Here is a 15,149-nt window from a genome sequence, read left to right on the forward strand (position 1 = left end):
TATAGTTATGTTCTCCTGGTGTATTGACCCTTTAATCATTATATAGTGTCCTTCCTTATCCTTTGTTGTGGATTTTACTTTAAAGTCTATTTTGTCAGAGATTAATGTTGCCAATCTTGCTTTTTTGAGTGTTGTTTGCTTGATATATTTTTTTCCATCCTTTGAGTTTTAGTTTGTGTCTTAAGTCTAAGGTGTGTCTCTTGTAGGCAGCATATAGATAGATCTTTTTTTTTAATCCACTCTGCCACTGTCTGTCTCTTTATTGGTGCATTTAGTCCATTTATGTTCAGTGTAATTATTGATAGGTATGAGTTTAGTGCTGTCATTTTGATGTCTTTTTTTTGTGTGTTGTTCACAGTTTCTTTTTTCCACTTAATTTTCTGTACTGAGTCATTTTTCTTAATGTATTTTCTTTTCATCTTTTTCATTGTTGTTGATTTTGTGTTTTTTGAGTCTTTATGTTTTTCTAGTTTTTTATTTTGACTTGTAAGATTGTTAATTTCCTTTGTGGTTACCTTAATATTTACTCCTATTTTTCTAAGTTTATACCAGTGTTTTATTTCTTTATATTGCCTTGACTTCCTCTCCATATGGAAAATCTATGTCTACATTTTTTAAGTCCCTTTTTTTCATTTTAATGTTGTCTTTTACATATTGACATCTGTTTCCCTATTTTCAGTGTTTTAGCTTTGGTTTATTTTTGTGACTTCCCTATCTGGGTTGATATCTGGTTGCTCTATCCTGTATTCTAATCTTACGTTGCTATCTGATGTTACTGATTTTCTAACTGGAGGACTCCCTTTAGTATTTCTTGTAATTTTGGTTTGGTTTTTGCAAATTCCCTAAACTTCCGTTTATCTGGAAATGCCCTAAGTTCGCCATCATATATGAGAGACAGTTTTGCTGAATATATAATTCTTCACTGGCCATTTTTTTCTTCGAGGCTTTATATATGTCATCCCTTTGCCTTCTTGCCTGCATAGTTTCTGCTGAGTAGTCTGAGGTTATTCTTATTGATTCTCCTTTGTAGATGACTTTTCATTTATCCCTAGCTACTCTTAAAATTCTCTATCTTTGGTTTTGACAAGTTTGATTATAGTATGTTTTGGTGACTTTCTTTTGGGTTCTACCTTACGTGGGGTTTGATGAACATCTTGGATAGATACCTTCTCATCTTTCACGATATCAGGGAAGTTTTCTGCCAACAAATTTTCAACAATCCTCTCTGTATTTTCTGTTACCTTCCCCTTTTCTGGTACTCCAATCACTCGTTGGTTATTCCTCTTGATAGAATCCCACATAATTCTTATGGTTTCTTCATTTTTTTTAAATCCTTTTATCTGATTTTTTCTCAAGTAAGTAGGTGCCAAGTGCTTTATCTTCACTCTCACTAATTCTGACTTCCATTGCCTCAGTTCTGCTCTTATGACTTTCTATTGAGCTAATTGTGAAATTTTATTGTTAATCTTCTGGATTTCTGATTGCTGTCTCTCTATGGATTCTTGCAGCCTGTTAAATTTGTCATTATGCTTTTCTCTAATCTTTTTAATTTCCTCTGTTGTGTGTTCTGTGTTTTGCTTAATTGCCTTCCTAATCTCTTGCGGAGTTCTGTATATTAATCTTTCGTATCCTGCCTCTGGTAATTCCAAGAAATTTTCCTCCTCTGGGAAATTTCTAGGTTTTTTAGTTTGAGAGATTGCTGAAACCATCATGGAATGCCTCTTTATGTGATTTAATACCAACTGTTGTCTTTGAGACATCGATAAGTTATTATATTGATTTATTTTATGTTTGCTTACTGTGTCCTAGCTTCTTGTTTTGTTTTGATATGCCCAAATGGTCTGCTTGAATGAGCTAGTTTGATTATTGGCACCTTTGAAGCTGTAATGTCCTGTAACGAAGTGGTTATATCTATTAGTAGGTATGTGAGCTCAGGAGTCCACCCACTCCTCCTGTGTGGATTTAGCTTGGGTGCCCAGGTAGATAACCATCAAGTGTGTGGTGCAGGCTGTCACCTACAGTCCTAGACAGACATGAGTGATTGGTGTAGGCACAGGCATCTGGCTTCAGCAGGGGGACACTGAGCAAGGCAGGAGCCTAACGGCTGCCCCTGAGTTTCCAGGAGGAAGGTGTGTCCCTGTTCCCTAGAGTGCGTGGTTGGGTGGGTTTTGCAGCCGAACCATGAGCACTGAATGCTGTTAGGTATAAGGACTTGGGGACACCTCTTATTCTTGGGCCCCTATCGCAGGTGGCTAGGTAGTGTGAGTGGAGCCACAAGTCCTCAGGCCCCTGATGTGGGTAGATGAAGTCCCTGCTTAATGGGCAGAACAGTGTCAAATGTTACAAACCTACCTCTTCACAGCTGAAATAGTTGAAGTTAGACTTTAGGTATATACCCTGTTGTACTGTGGTAATGAGGGTGTACACTGTTGAAATGGGCCCACACAAGCCTATGCAGGGGGAAAGGCACTCAAAGTCCATGGATCCCTTACGTCTGTGCCTAAGCAAAGGAACTTTGCCTTCCCTGGGTTCCTGGCTTAGGGGAGCCGGCAGTTTATTTTTTCCCCTTTTCACTCTCCAAGGCCAGGAGAATGGCTCAGGGTATGTGACGGGTCCTGCTTTCAGCCCAGGGGACTCAGCAATTGCTGAAGCCCGTCCAGGACCCAGTGCAGAGCAGGGAGTTGGGAGGTAAATGGGAGAGAGGTTTTTCCCTAAGGCGGGTGTGTTTGATCTGCGTGGTAGGCCGGACGCAAGTACTTCATCTTTTGCCAATCAAGGGCTGCTTCTCACCGGTTCAGGGTCAACAAGTAGACTCTCTGCTGCTGGGTCTCTCCCGGTGTGGAATACGCCTCCCGAGCACTGCTGCTTGCCCACCTCACCACTCACCCATGAGTTGATCAAGCCTAAAGGGCTCAGGCTCTCACTGGTTCAGGTCTGGCAACTCCTCAGTGTTTCCAAACTGTCTCTCCTTCCCCCTGCCACTCAGTCCAGTTCCTCAACTTTGCCTTTGATGTTCAGGGCTCCTAGATTGTCATATGTTATTGATTCACTTGTTTTTGGGGTGTTTTTTGTAAGAGAGTCCACCAGAAGTGTCTTAACTGCTCTGCAATCTTGGCCTGCCTTCCAGCAGTTTTCTTTTTAAAATTATATTAAGGTCATCTTTCTTTGTCAGTATATACAGAACTACCTCCTTTAACAGCTAGTCAGCGTTGCATGGTAGAGTGTGAATGTACTTTCAAGTAATTTAAAAATTTTCAGTACTACAAATGCCACTGCAGTAAATGTCTTTACACTCATGTCTTCATGCTTTTGTGTAAGTCTTACATGTGGAAGTGGAATTGTGGGGTCAAAGGTACACTGCTCATTAAAAACCTCTTTTTAGTTGTATTTTAGATGAAGGTTTACAGAACAAAGTGACTTCTCATTAAACAGTACACATATTGTTTTGTGACATTTGTTGCCAACCCCACAACATGGCAATGCCCTCCTTTCTCGACCTTGGGTTCCCTATTACCAGCTTTCCTGTCCCCTCCTGCCTTCTCATGCTTGCCCATGGGCTGGTGTGCTCCTTTATTTAGTCTCATTTTGTTTTATGGGCCTGTCTAATATTTGGCTGAAGGGTGAACCTTAGGCGTGACTTCATAACTGAGCTATAGAGGTATTCAGGGGCCATACTCTCGGGGTTTCTCCAATCTCTGTCAAGCCAGTAAGTCTGGTCTTTTTTTGTGAGTTAGAATTTTGTTCTACATTTTTCTCTGGCTCTGTGCGGGACCCTATTTTGTGAGCCCTGTCAGAGCATGGTACATAAACACAATGGAGTACTACGGAACGATAAAGAACAATGATGAATCTGTGAAGCATCTCATAAAAACCATTTTAAAACAAAATGAATTTTAAATTGAGGTGTAATTAACACATGATAATCTATACATATTTAAAGTGTTCAATTTGCTAAATTTTGACATTTGTCTATACACATGACACCATCACTACAATCAAGATAATGAAGTTACCTATCACCCTCAAAAGTTTCTTCATTTACTTTTTTAATTATTTCTTCTGCCGCCTTAATTTGATAGATACCATCAAATTGCTCCCCCAAAAAGCCCATACCTATTTATGTCCTAACAACCTATGAGACAACAACCTCATCGATGATGGGATTTTCAGATTTTAAAGCGTTTACCAATGTGATAGTCACAAAGAGAAATTCATGAATTTTACGAGTACATCTTTTGAGAATCTTAAGGTGAGGTTTCCTGGGAAGTCTTCGCAAGAGAAGCCGTATTTGCTGCCCTGTGATTTGATCTACCTGTAAAGCTAGTCCTGGGAATGTCAGGGCTGGGTGCTCCCATGAGAGAGGACCATGCCTTGTACACCATAGGTGCTCAATAAATGTTTATTGACTTAATTGTGCTTTAGCAGGCAGGTCTCTCGCTGGAGGTAGAGAGGTGCAGACCCCAGTGTTAAGGTCCCGGGCACCAGGACATTCCTCTCATGCCTACAGGAACAGGTCAGATTCCTGAGCACGGATGCTGCAGTAGGCCCCACACATGGATTTTATCTTGGGTGGAGATGACACCTGCGGAAACTCCACATGTTCCAACTGTAGGTGGGACAGGTTGAAGAGAGACCCCCACCCCTAGCAGAGCCACTAGGGCTGAGGAGATTTCCCTCCTAATAGGGCAAAAATATGGGAATTTGTGGAAGCTGGAGTGACCCCAGAGTCTGCAGAGGAAGTTAAATCACCAAGCTCATAGTAGGTAATCAGTACGCTATTGGAAGGAGGGAATGAAGAAGAGTCTGGGTTAGGGGGCTATCTGAAAAGGTGAAAAGAGAGGAAAAAGCCTCCCAGGGGAGGGCATGTGTGGCAGTGGTAAACCAGGACCAGTGTCACCAGCTGAGTACAATGCACCCCCTTATACCATCTTCATAACTAGAATGCTGGTCTTCCTTGGTGAGCCAGGCCCAGTTCTCACCACTTCTTTCTTCTTCCCCAGCACTGCCTTCTGAGGGCTCTGCCCTTCCTTGGGAAGAGAAGGAAATGCCCAAATTACAGGTGAGTTGGAGTCCACATTCCTTGGAAATACCACCTCACACCCCTTAATTTTAGGATGAGGGAAGGAGATCAACATGGGGCACATAGTGTGCCAGTCCTGGGCCAGATATGTTACTCTAATTTCTCTAAATAGAGAAACTGTGAGCATCGCAGGTAGGAATGTAAAATGATACTAGTTTGGAAAACAGTTTCACAATTTCTTATAAAATTAAACACATACTATTGACCCGGAAATCCCCCTGCTAGATATTCACCCAGAAAAGATAAAGCATATGTCAACACAAAAACCTGTATGTTACTATTCATAGCAACTTTATTCACGATAGCACCAAACGAGAAACAACCCAGATGTTCAAGTGGTGAATGGATAAGCAAAATGTGATATATCCACATAATAGAAAAAGAACAAACTGCTGATACAACAACAGAGATGAATCTCAAGAACATTATGCTGAGTAAAAAAAGCCAGACACAAAAGAGTACATGCTATATGGTTCCATTTATATGAAATTCTAGAATAGGTGAAATTAATCTATTGAAAGCAGAGCAGTGGTTATTGGGTCAAGGGGCAGGGGCAGGGATCAACAGGGAGCAGCACAACAGAACGGTCTTAATTACCTACTGCTGCTGTAACAAAAATACCACAAGTGGGTGGCTTTAACAAATTTATTCTCATGGTTTAGGAGGCTAGAAGTCCGAATTCAGGGTGCCAGCTCCAGGGGAACACTTTCTTTCTCTGTCAGCTTTGGGGGAAGGTCCTTGTCATCAATCTTCCCCTGGTCTAGAAGCTTCTCAGTGCTGGGACCCTGGGTCCAATTGGGATGCACTGCACTCCTGGCTCTTCTTTCTTGGTAGTAGGAGGTCCCCGTCTCTCTGCTCACTCCCTCTCTCCTTTTAGCTCTTGTAAGATAAAAGGTGATGCAGACCACACTCCAGGAAAACCCCCCTTACATTGGACAAGGGCTGTGACATGAGTAAGGGTGTTGCATCCCTCCTTAATCCTCTTTAACATAACCTAATCTTGCCTCGTTAACCACAAGCAGAGATTAGGATTTATAAGATGTAGGACAATTACATCGGATCACAAAATGGAGGATAACCACACAATACTGGTAATCATGGCCTAGCCAACTGGACAACATATATTTGGGGGGACGCAACTCAATCCATGACAGGAACTTTCTTTGGTAATGGAAATGTTCTATATCTTGATTGGTATGTGAGTTACATGGAGGTATACATTTGTCAGAACTCATCAACTAGTATACTTAAGATTTATGCATTCGCTATGTCTAAATTATACCTAAATTAGAAAAATCTGTAAGCAGAAACAACAACATAAAAATAATCTCTCTACCATGCACAAAAACTAACTCAAAATGGATCAAAAACCTAAATATAAAATCTAAAACAATAAAGATCATGGGAGAAAAAATAGGGACAACACTAGGAACCCTAATACATGGCATAAACAGAATACAAAACATTACTAACCATGCACAAATACCAGAAGAGAAACTAGATAACTGAGAGCTCCTAAAAATCAAACACTTATGCTCATCAAAACACTTCACCAAAAGAGTAAAAAGACAACCTACAGACTAGGAAAAAAATTTTGGCTACGACAAATCCTATCAGTGTCTTATCTCTAAAATCTGTAAGATACTGCAAAACCTCAACAACAAAAAGATAAATACCCGAATTAAAAAATGGGCAAAGAATATGAACAGGCACTTCACCAAAGAAGACATTCAGGCAGCTACCAGATACATGAGGAAATGCTCACTATCATTAGCCATTAGAGAAATGCAAATCAAAACTACAATGAGATACCATCTCACCCCAACAAGGCTAGCATTAATCCAAAAAACACAAAAATATAAATGCTGGAGAGGTTGTGGAGAGACTGAAACACTTATACACTGCTGTTGGGAATGTAAAATGGTACAACCACCTTGGAAATTGAGTTGGCGCTTCCTTAAAAGCTAGAAATAGAAGTACCATACGATCCAGCAATCTTACTCCTTGGAATATATCCTAGAGAAATAAGAGCCATCACACGAATAGATATATGCACACCCATGTTCATTGCAGCACTGTTCACAATAGCAAAAAGATGGAAACAACCTAGGTACCCATCAATGGATGAATAAACAAATTATGATATATTCACGCAATGTAATACTGCGCAATGATGATGAACGATGAATCTATGAAACATCGCATAACATGGATGAATCTGGAAGGCATTAGGCTGAGTGAAATTAGTCATAAAAGGACAAATATGGTATGAAACCACTATTATAAGAACTCAAGAAAAGGTTTAAACACAGAAGAAAACGTTCTTTGATGGTTATGAGGGGAGGGAGGGAGGGAGAGGGGTATTCTCTAACTAGATAGTAGATAAGAATTATCTTAGGTGAAGGGAAGGACAGCACACACTACAGGGGATGTCAGCACAACTGGACTAAACCAAAAGCTAAGAAGTTTCCTGAATACAACCAAACATTTCAAGGGACAGAATAGCAGGGGCGAGGGTCTGGGGACTATGGTTTCAGGGGACATCTAGGTCAACTGGCATAACAAAGTTTATTAAGAAAATGTTCTGTGTCCCATTTTGGTGAGTGGCGTCTGGGATCTTAAAAACTAGCGAGCGGCCATCCACCTGGAGCAAAGAAGAATGAAGAACACCAAGGACACAAGGAAAATATTAGCCCAAGAGACAGAAAGGGCCACATAAACTAGAGACTCCATCAGCCTGAGACCAGAAGAACTAGATGGTGCCTGGCTACCACCAATGACCGCCCTGACAGGGAACACAACGGAGTCCCTGACGGAGCAGGAGAAAAGTGGGGTGCAGAACTCAAATTCTAGTAAAAAGACCAGACTTAATGGTCTGACTGAGACTGGAGGGACCCCAGAAGACATGGCCCCCAGAGTCTCTGTTAGCCCAGAACTGAAACCATTCCCGAAGCCAACTCTTCAGACAAAGATTAGATTTGAGTATAAGACATAAAATGATACTCATGAAGACAGTGCTTCTTACCTCAAGTAGATACATGAGACTAAATGGGCAGCTCTTCTCCGGAGGGGAGGGGAGTAGGCAAAAAGGACAGGTGCTGGCTTAATGGACACGGGAAGTCCAGGGTGGAAAGGAGGGTGTGTTGTCATAGTATAGGGAGAGCAACTAGGGTCACATAACAATGTGTGTATAAATTTTTGTGTGAGAAGCTATCTTGAACTGTAAACTTTCACTTAAAGCACAAAATAATATCTCTCCCCTAGAGGGAAAAAAATCTGTACAATGTTGGAGACATTCCTATTTGAGAGGAGAAGAAAGAGGACCATAGAAGGTTTTGTCATCTGATAAGACAGGAGAAAGACAGAGAGAGAAAGCCTTCCCCTGGAGCTGGCATCCAGAATGCCGATTTCTAGCCTCCTAAACTGTGACAGAATAAATTTCTTAAGTAGTATAGCCAGGATTTGAACTCAGGTTTATCTTACACTGTGGCCCTTTCCAGGGCTTCAAACTGGTTGTGCCTGGCTCGGTCATGGCCAACAAAGCGAAACCGGAACAGACCCCAATTTTTTAAATCTAGGTGAACCAGAATGGGAAAAAGTACAGGTCAAAGCCCTGCTAAAAACCTAATCTCCCTCTTAAAAAGCAAGGGCAGTGTACTTGCTGCATAGCAACCAAATCTCTTGTCTGTCGGATTTTGAGCAGAGTGGGAAACAGCGGTGCCCCACTCAAAGATGGTGGCTCACTGCACTGCTTTGAATGTGTGTCACTCTCCACAGTCGTGCCAATAATCCAGTCTCCTGCCTCAGGCTCTCAGAAGGGACACATTCTGAGCCGCCCATTCCAGGACTTTGACCTAAAATTTTCTGTTCCAGTTATCATTCCGGTTCACCTAAATTTTTAAAATTCACGTCTGTTCTGGTTTCACTTTGTCGGCCATAACCGAACCAGTTTGAACTGGTTCGAAGCCCTGCCTTTTTCTCTGTTTATTTCTGGGTTCTGGAGTATTCCTGCCCAAAAGAGCACCGAGCAGCTGCTTGAGGCCAGATTATCGAGAAGAGGGCTGGGCCTGCACTTTAGAGGAAAAATCCTAAGAGAATGGCATCTCTGCAAGGCACTCTCCATTGATGTCCTTTCTTTGTTGAGAAATTTATTTTGTAATGATGGCCGTTCCTGGCTACTCTTTGAGCACTACTCTACCAGGTATTGTGAGCTGGTGGGATCCTTGACCCCAAGGACCTGACTATCTTTTTATTTACTTACTTATAAATAAATAAACAGGAACAAGGTCTGAATTGGGGGACACAGTTCGATCCATAGAAGCTTCCTTTCCTTATTCCTCTATGCTGTAAAACTCTCTGCAGCTTCAGAATGGTAGGTTCTTTGTCTTGCCAAACATGTGATTTGTTTTAATTGCTCATTTTTACATTATTGTCTAGATGAGTAGATGAAGGTTATCTTTTGGGGTCCTAGGACTGGGGTTCATTTATAAGCCATGGAGATAGTAATTGGAGCCCACGTTATCGAATGAAGTTGATTAGTGCCAAGCAGAGAGAGGGTGATTTGCTTAGGGGGTTCTTTTGGATGACGGCCATTCCACGTGCACACTTGAATGTTACCCCTGGGAGTGGGAGTGACGAGGAAAAGTGTGGCTGCGGAGACCCTAGATTGTCCTTCCCTTCTGACATGTAGAAGGGACACATGGCAGGAGTCTTCATTTTATTCTTCATCAGCATTCACCCTTTTGCCTTCTCCACATGTCACCCTTGACCTCGCTCTCCAGGTGACTGTGTTCACGTTCTCCTAAAAAAACAAACAAACAAACCCAAACCCGTTGCCATCAAGTTGATTCTGACTCATAATGACCCTATGGGACAGAGTAGAACTTACCCCGTAGAGTTTCCAAGGAGCAGCTGGTGGATTCACATTCTCCTAGCACCTTATAATAAGATTTCAGTATTTAATGTTGGCATCAACGTGTAGCAATCATGAGAGATCATGGCAGGGATGTAAGAACGAGGAGATGGTGATGAGAGAGAAGAGGGTGGCCATGAGGGGATGTCCTTTATGGACCGAGGATGTTAGAAAGGGATACCAGCAGCTTCCTGGTCCATGCAGTCAGAATGGCCTGTTAGTCTTTATCTAGTAGTGACCTTGACATAGTTCTATTAGTATTCCTAGGTTCCAGTCCCTGTGCTTTGATGTAGGAATTTCCATTAAGAAACCAATCCACATGTGTGCATCTTGACTGGATTCTAATTGTGATTTGTGTATTTAGCCAATTATTCTTAAAATTATTAGGTTGATTTGTATGAAATTTCTGTTTTTATGGGTCAAAAACGGTTGAATGTCAGCAATTTTATATAGTTTAATCTAAAGTAATTATCCTTTATGTGACTTTATGAGTTACTATTTCATATCCATTATTTTATTTTAAGTCATGTGTTAGACTTTTAAAGATGAGGAAAATACAACTTAGGCTGAATAATTTGCTCTTCAGTGGTGGAAGTGACTATCAGTTAGGGAAGCTTTAGGTTGCAAGTAACAGCTACTCTTACTTACAGTGACTTATACATGTAGATAGTATTATTCCTTCACTGAATCACATGTTGGGATAGAGGCAGAATGGAGTGGGAATAGTGGCTCCATATTCTCATTAATATCTCATTCTACTTCTCTCTTTCAATTCCACCATCCTCAGCAGGATGACTTCCAAGAGTGTGCTTGCTTTTTTGTGTTTACAGTATGGTTATGGCATTACCATATCTCGCATCCACATTCCAGGCAGGAAGAAGAGGGAATGGACAAAATGCTTTCTCGCTATGGCTCAGTGTTTATCTTCAGAACAGGAAACCCTTCTTGGCAGTCTTGTCCCTACAGTTCATTGGTTAGAATTGGGTCATGTGACTACTCTAGGCTGAAAGGGAGTGCATTAGTCAGCGTTCTCCCAAGAAACAGAACTAATAGGGTGGATGGATGTATTTGTGTGTGTGTGTATGTATGTATACATATACACACATATATACAGGGAGAGAGAGATTAATTGAAATTTATTTTAAGGAATTGGCTCATGCAGTGGTGGGGCTGTTAAGTCCAAAATCTGTAGGGCAGGCAGCAGGCTGGAAACTCTATGCTACAGTCTTGAGGCAGAGTTTTTTGCTCTTTTAAGCCTTCAACTGATTGGATGAGGTCCAGCCATATTATCAAGGGTGATCTCCTTTAAACCATGCAGTATCCCCTTGTTCTGTTCGAACAACTGCCTCCTGATCCATGTACAGGTTTCACATGAGCACAATTAAGTGTTCTGGAATTCCCATTCTTCGTAATGTCATCCATAATTTGTTATGAGACACAGAGTAAAATGTCTTTATGTAGTTGATAAAACACAGACAAACATCTTTCTGGTATTCTCTGCTTTTGGCCAAGATCCATCGGATACCAGCAGTGATATCCCTTGTTCCACGTCCTCTTCTGAATCTGGCTTGAACTTCTGGCAGTTCCCTGTCAATGTATGGCTGCAGTCCTTTTCGAATTATCTTCAGCAAAATTTTGCTATCATGTGATGTTAATGATACTGTTCAATAATTTCCTCATTCTGTTTGATTGCCTTCCTTTGGAATGGGTACAAATATGGATCTCTCCCCAGTTGGTTGGCCAGGTAGCTGTCTTCCAAATACTGCATAGTTGAAAATTGGAAAGATATGCAGCAGGGTTGTATCCTTTCATCTTACTTATTCAGTCTGTATCCTGAACCAATAATCCAAGAACCTGGACTATATGAAGAAAAATGCAGCGTCAGAATTGGAAGAAGACTCATTAACAATCTGTGATATACAGTTAACACAACCTTGCTTCCCAAAAGTGAAGACAACTTGAAGCATTTAATGATGAAGGTCAAAGACTACAGCCTTCAGTATGGATTACATCTGAACATGAAGAAAACAAAAGTCCTCACAACTGGACCAATAAACTGCTGGCACAGTGGTAAGAGCTATGGCTGCTAACCAAAAGGTCAGCAGTTCAAATCCACTAGCCACCCTTTGGAAACCCTTTGAGGACAGTTCTTCTCTGTCCTATAGGGTCACTATGAGTTGGAATTGACTTGATGGCAACAAGCAATGGGATAATACCACCAGCCAGAGAGAACATTGTTGATATTTGGGAAATCTATCTTAAGCATGCCTATTGACTTTGTGGGGATACAGGCAGAGAATAAAGTGAATCCCATTGGATCCCAGTGAAGAGACCAAGCCTTCTCCCATTTCACCTTATGGGTAAATAAATAAATGACAGGAGAATGGACTCCTGACTCCTTCACCCAGTGTCTTTCTGGTTCAAGCCACACACATGTTAGAGAGCCTTCTTAATTTCCACATTTCTAATGATCTCCAATTCCAATGATCTTTAGTATTTCCAACTGTGATTGTGGATTTGCTGATTTCTTTCTTTAATTCTATCAGTTTATGCTTCATGTATGTTGAAGCTCTGTCCTTAGGTGCATACACATTTAGGATTGTTATGTCATTATGAAACATTTCTCTTTATCCCTGATTATTTTTCTTGGTGTATTAGTTTCCTAGGGCTACCATAACAAATTACCACAAATTGGTCGGCTTAAAATAACAGAAATTTATTCTCTCGTAGTTCTAGTGGCAAGAAGTCTGAATTCAGGTTTTTGACAGGGCCACGCTCTCTCTGAAGGCTCTAGGGGAAGATCCCTCCTTGTCTCTTCCAACCTCTGGTAGCCTCAGGCATTCCTTATCTTGCTGCAGCGTAACTCCAGTCTGCACCTCCATCTTCATGTGACCATCTTCCCTCTGTGTCTGTCTGTGTCTCTTCTCTTTTTGTAAGGCCACCAGTCATCTAATGTGGACCAGGGTCCATCCTATTCCAGTATGACCTCATGTTAACTAATTATATCTGCTAAGGCCCTACTTCCAAATAGGCACTAAGGGTTAGAACATCAGCATATCTTTTGGGGGGTACAATTCATCCCATAACACTTGGCCTGAAATCTACTTTGTATGATATTAAAATGGCCATACCAGTTTTCTTTTTATTAGTGTTTGCACATTACATATTTTTCCATCTTTTTTTTTTTTAATTGTACTTCAGGTGAAGGCTTACAGAACAAATAGTTTCTCATGAAACAGTGCTTTATGACATTGGTTAACAACCCCACAACATATCAACCCTCTAACTTCTCAACCTTTTTTTTTTGGTGAAAATACACATAGCCAAAGATACACCGTTTCAAAAATTTCTACATGCACAGTTCAGTGACACTGACTACGCGCTTCCAATTGTGCTGTTATTCTCACTTAAGATGAAGGCTTGCAGAACAAAATAGTTTCTCCTTTAACAGTTACTACAAATGTTGCCCTATGACAATGGTTAACAATCTCACAACACATCAACAATATCCTTACTCAACCTTGGGTTCCCTATCACCAGCTTCCTTGTCCCCTTCAGCCTTCTGGCCCTTGTCACTGGACTCTTGTACCTCGTTAGTCTCATTTGGTTTTACGGGTCTGTCCACTCCCAGGCTGAATGGTGAACCTCGGAGATAACTTCACCACTGAGCTAAAAGGGTGTCTGGGGGCCATACTCTCGGGGTTTCTCCAGTCTCCTTTAGGCCAGTAAATCTGGTCTTTTTTTTGTGAGTTAGAATTATGTTGTACATCCTTCTCCAGCTCTGTCCAGAACCCTCTGTTGTGATCCTGGTCAGAGCAGTCAGTGGTGGTAGCCGGGCACCATCTAGCTGTACTGGACTCAGTCCGGTGAAGGCCTTGGTAGCTGTGGTCCATTAGTCCTTTGGACTCATCTTTTCCTTGTATCCTGTTCTCTTCATTCTCCCTTGCTCCTGAAGGGATGAGACCAGTGGAGTATCATAGATGGCCGTTCACAGGCTTTTAAGACCCCAGACACTACTCACCAAGGTAGAATGTAGCGCATTGTCTTTATAAGCTATGTCATGCCAATTGAGCTAGATGTTCCCCGAGACCATGGTCCCCACAGCGCTCCGCCCAGCAATTCAGTCCCTCAGGGAGTTTGGATGTGTCTATGGGGCTTCCATGACCTCCATCTTTAATTTTAACCTATCTGTGCCATCATCTTTAAAGTGCATTTCTTAAAATATAGTCAAGTCTGTTTTTTATCTCAGAAATAACAATTTCTGCATCTTAATTATAACGTTTAGTCTATTTACATTTAATGTAATTGTTGATATGGTTGAGTTTAAGTTTACTATCTTGCTATTTCATTTTTCTTTCTTCCTCCTTTCCTTCCTTTTTTTTGGTGAAATGAGTTTTTTTAGAACTCTGTTTTATCTCTGGAGCCCTGTTGGCATAGTGGTTGAGAGCTCAGCTGCTAACCAAAAGGTTGACAGTTTGAATCCACAAGCTGCTCCTTGGGAACTCTATGGGGCAGTTCTACCCTGTCCTATAGGGTCCCTATGAGTTGGAATCGACTTGACCACAATGGGGTTGGGTTTTTTTTGTTTTATCTCTATTGGCTAATTAGTTATACTGCTTTGTATTTTTTTTAGTAGTTTCTGTAGTCTACTTTAATATTATTCTACTTTAGTCTATGAGTTGGAATCAACTCGACAGCAACAGGTTTGGTTTTTTGGGTTTGGTTTTTTGGTTTTGGTTCTAGTCATTTCAATGGTCTTTAAAAAGACACCAACTCACCTACCTTCTTCAGCCTCCACATCACTGAAAAGTATTCTATGTACAATACTTTGGACTTTGAAAGTCCCGTTTCAGGCAGAGTACGATATCTCATGGTTGTCTACACTCCATGTCCTCATTCTAGGCAATTCTGGTTCTTTGACTCCTCTTCATGAAGGCATACCTCAGTTCTGTCCTTAATCTCTTGCTTGACCAACTGATTTGAATTTGTACTTCCAGGTTTTTCATTTGACCACCTTAGACTCTACTAACATTTACCTCCCCCTCTGACACATCAGTAGCATGAGAAAATGGCCCTCTCCTCTGGCCTTGCAGACTGGGTAAGGGTGATAGGTTTATTATATTAATAGCTCCAACTTTTCATGACTCTTTGAATCCA

The 15,149-nt window shown here is 41.2% G+C and overlaps 1 protein-coding gene across 2 annotated transcripts in view; it reads left to right on the forward strand.

Moving 5' to 3' along the window:
• LOC101341368 (zinc finger protein 664-like) overlaps window positions 1-15,149 on the forward strand; it is a 38,244-nt gene that overhangs the window by 13,565 nt on the left and 9,530 nt on the right. For both annotated transcript variants that reach the window (XM_023742276.1, XM_023742277.1), the window contains exon 2: window positions 5,001-5,059. In XM_023742276.1, the coding sequence (XP_023598044.1) occupies window positions 5,045-5,059 (15 nt within the window). In that variant the 5' untranslated portion in view covers window positions 5,001-5,044. The remainder of the gene's footprint in view (window positions 1-5,000; window positions 5,060-15,149) is intronic.

The sequence above is a fragment of the Trichechus manatus genome, unplaced genomic scaffold (assembly GCF_000243295.1).
Source record: "Trichechus manatus latirostris isolate Lorelei unplaced genomic scaffold, TriManLat1.0 scaffold00207, whole genome shotgun sequence".
Taxonomy (NCBI): Eukaryota; Metazoa; Chordata; class Mammalia; order Sirenia; family Trichechidae; genus Trichechus; species Trichechus manatus.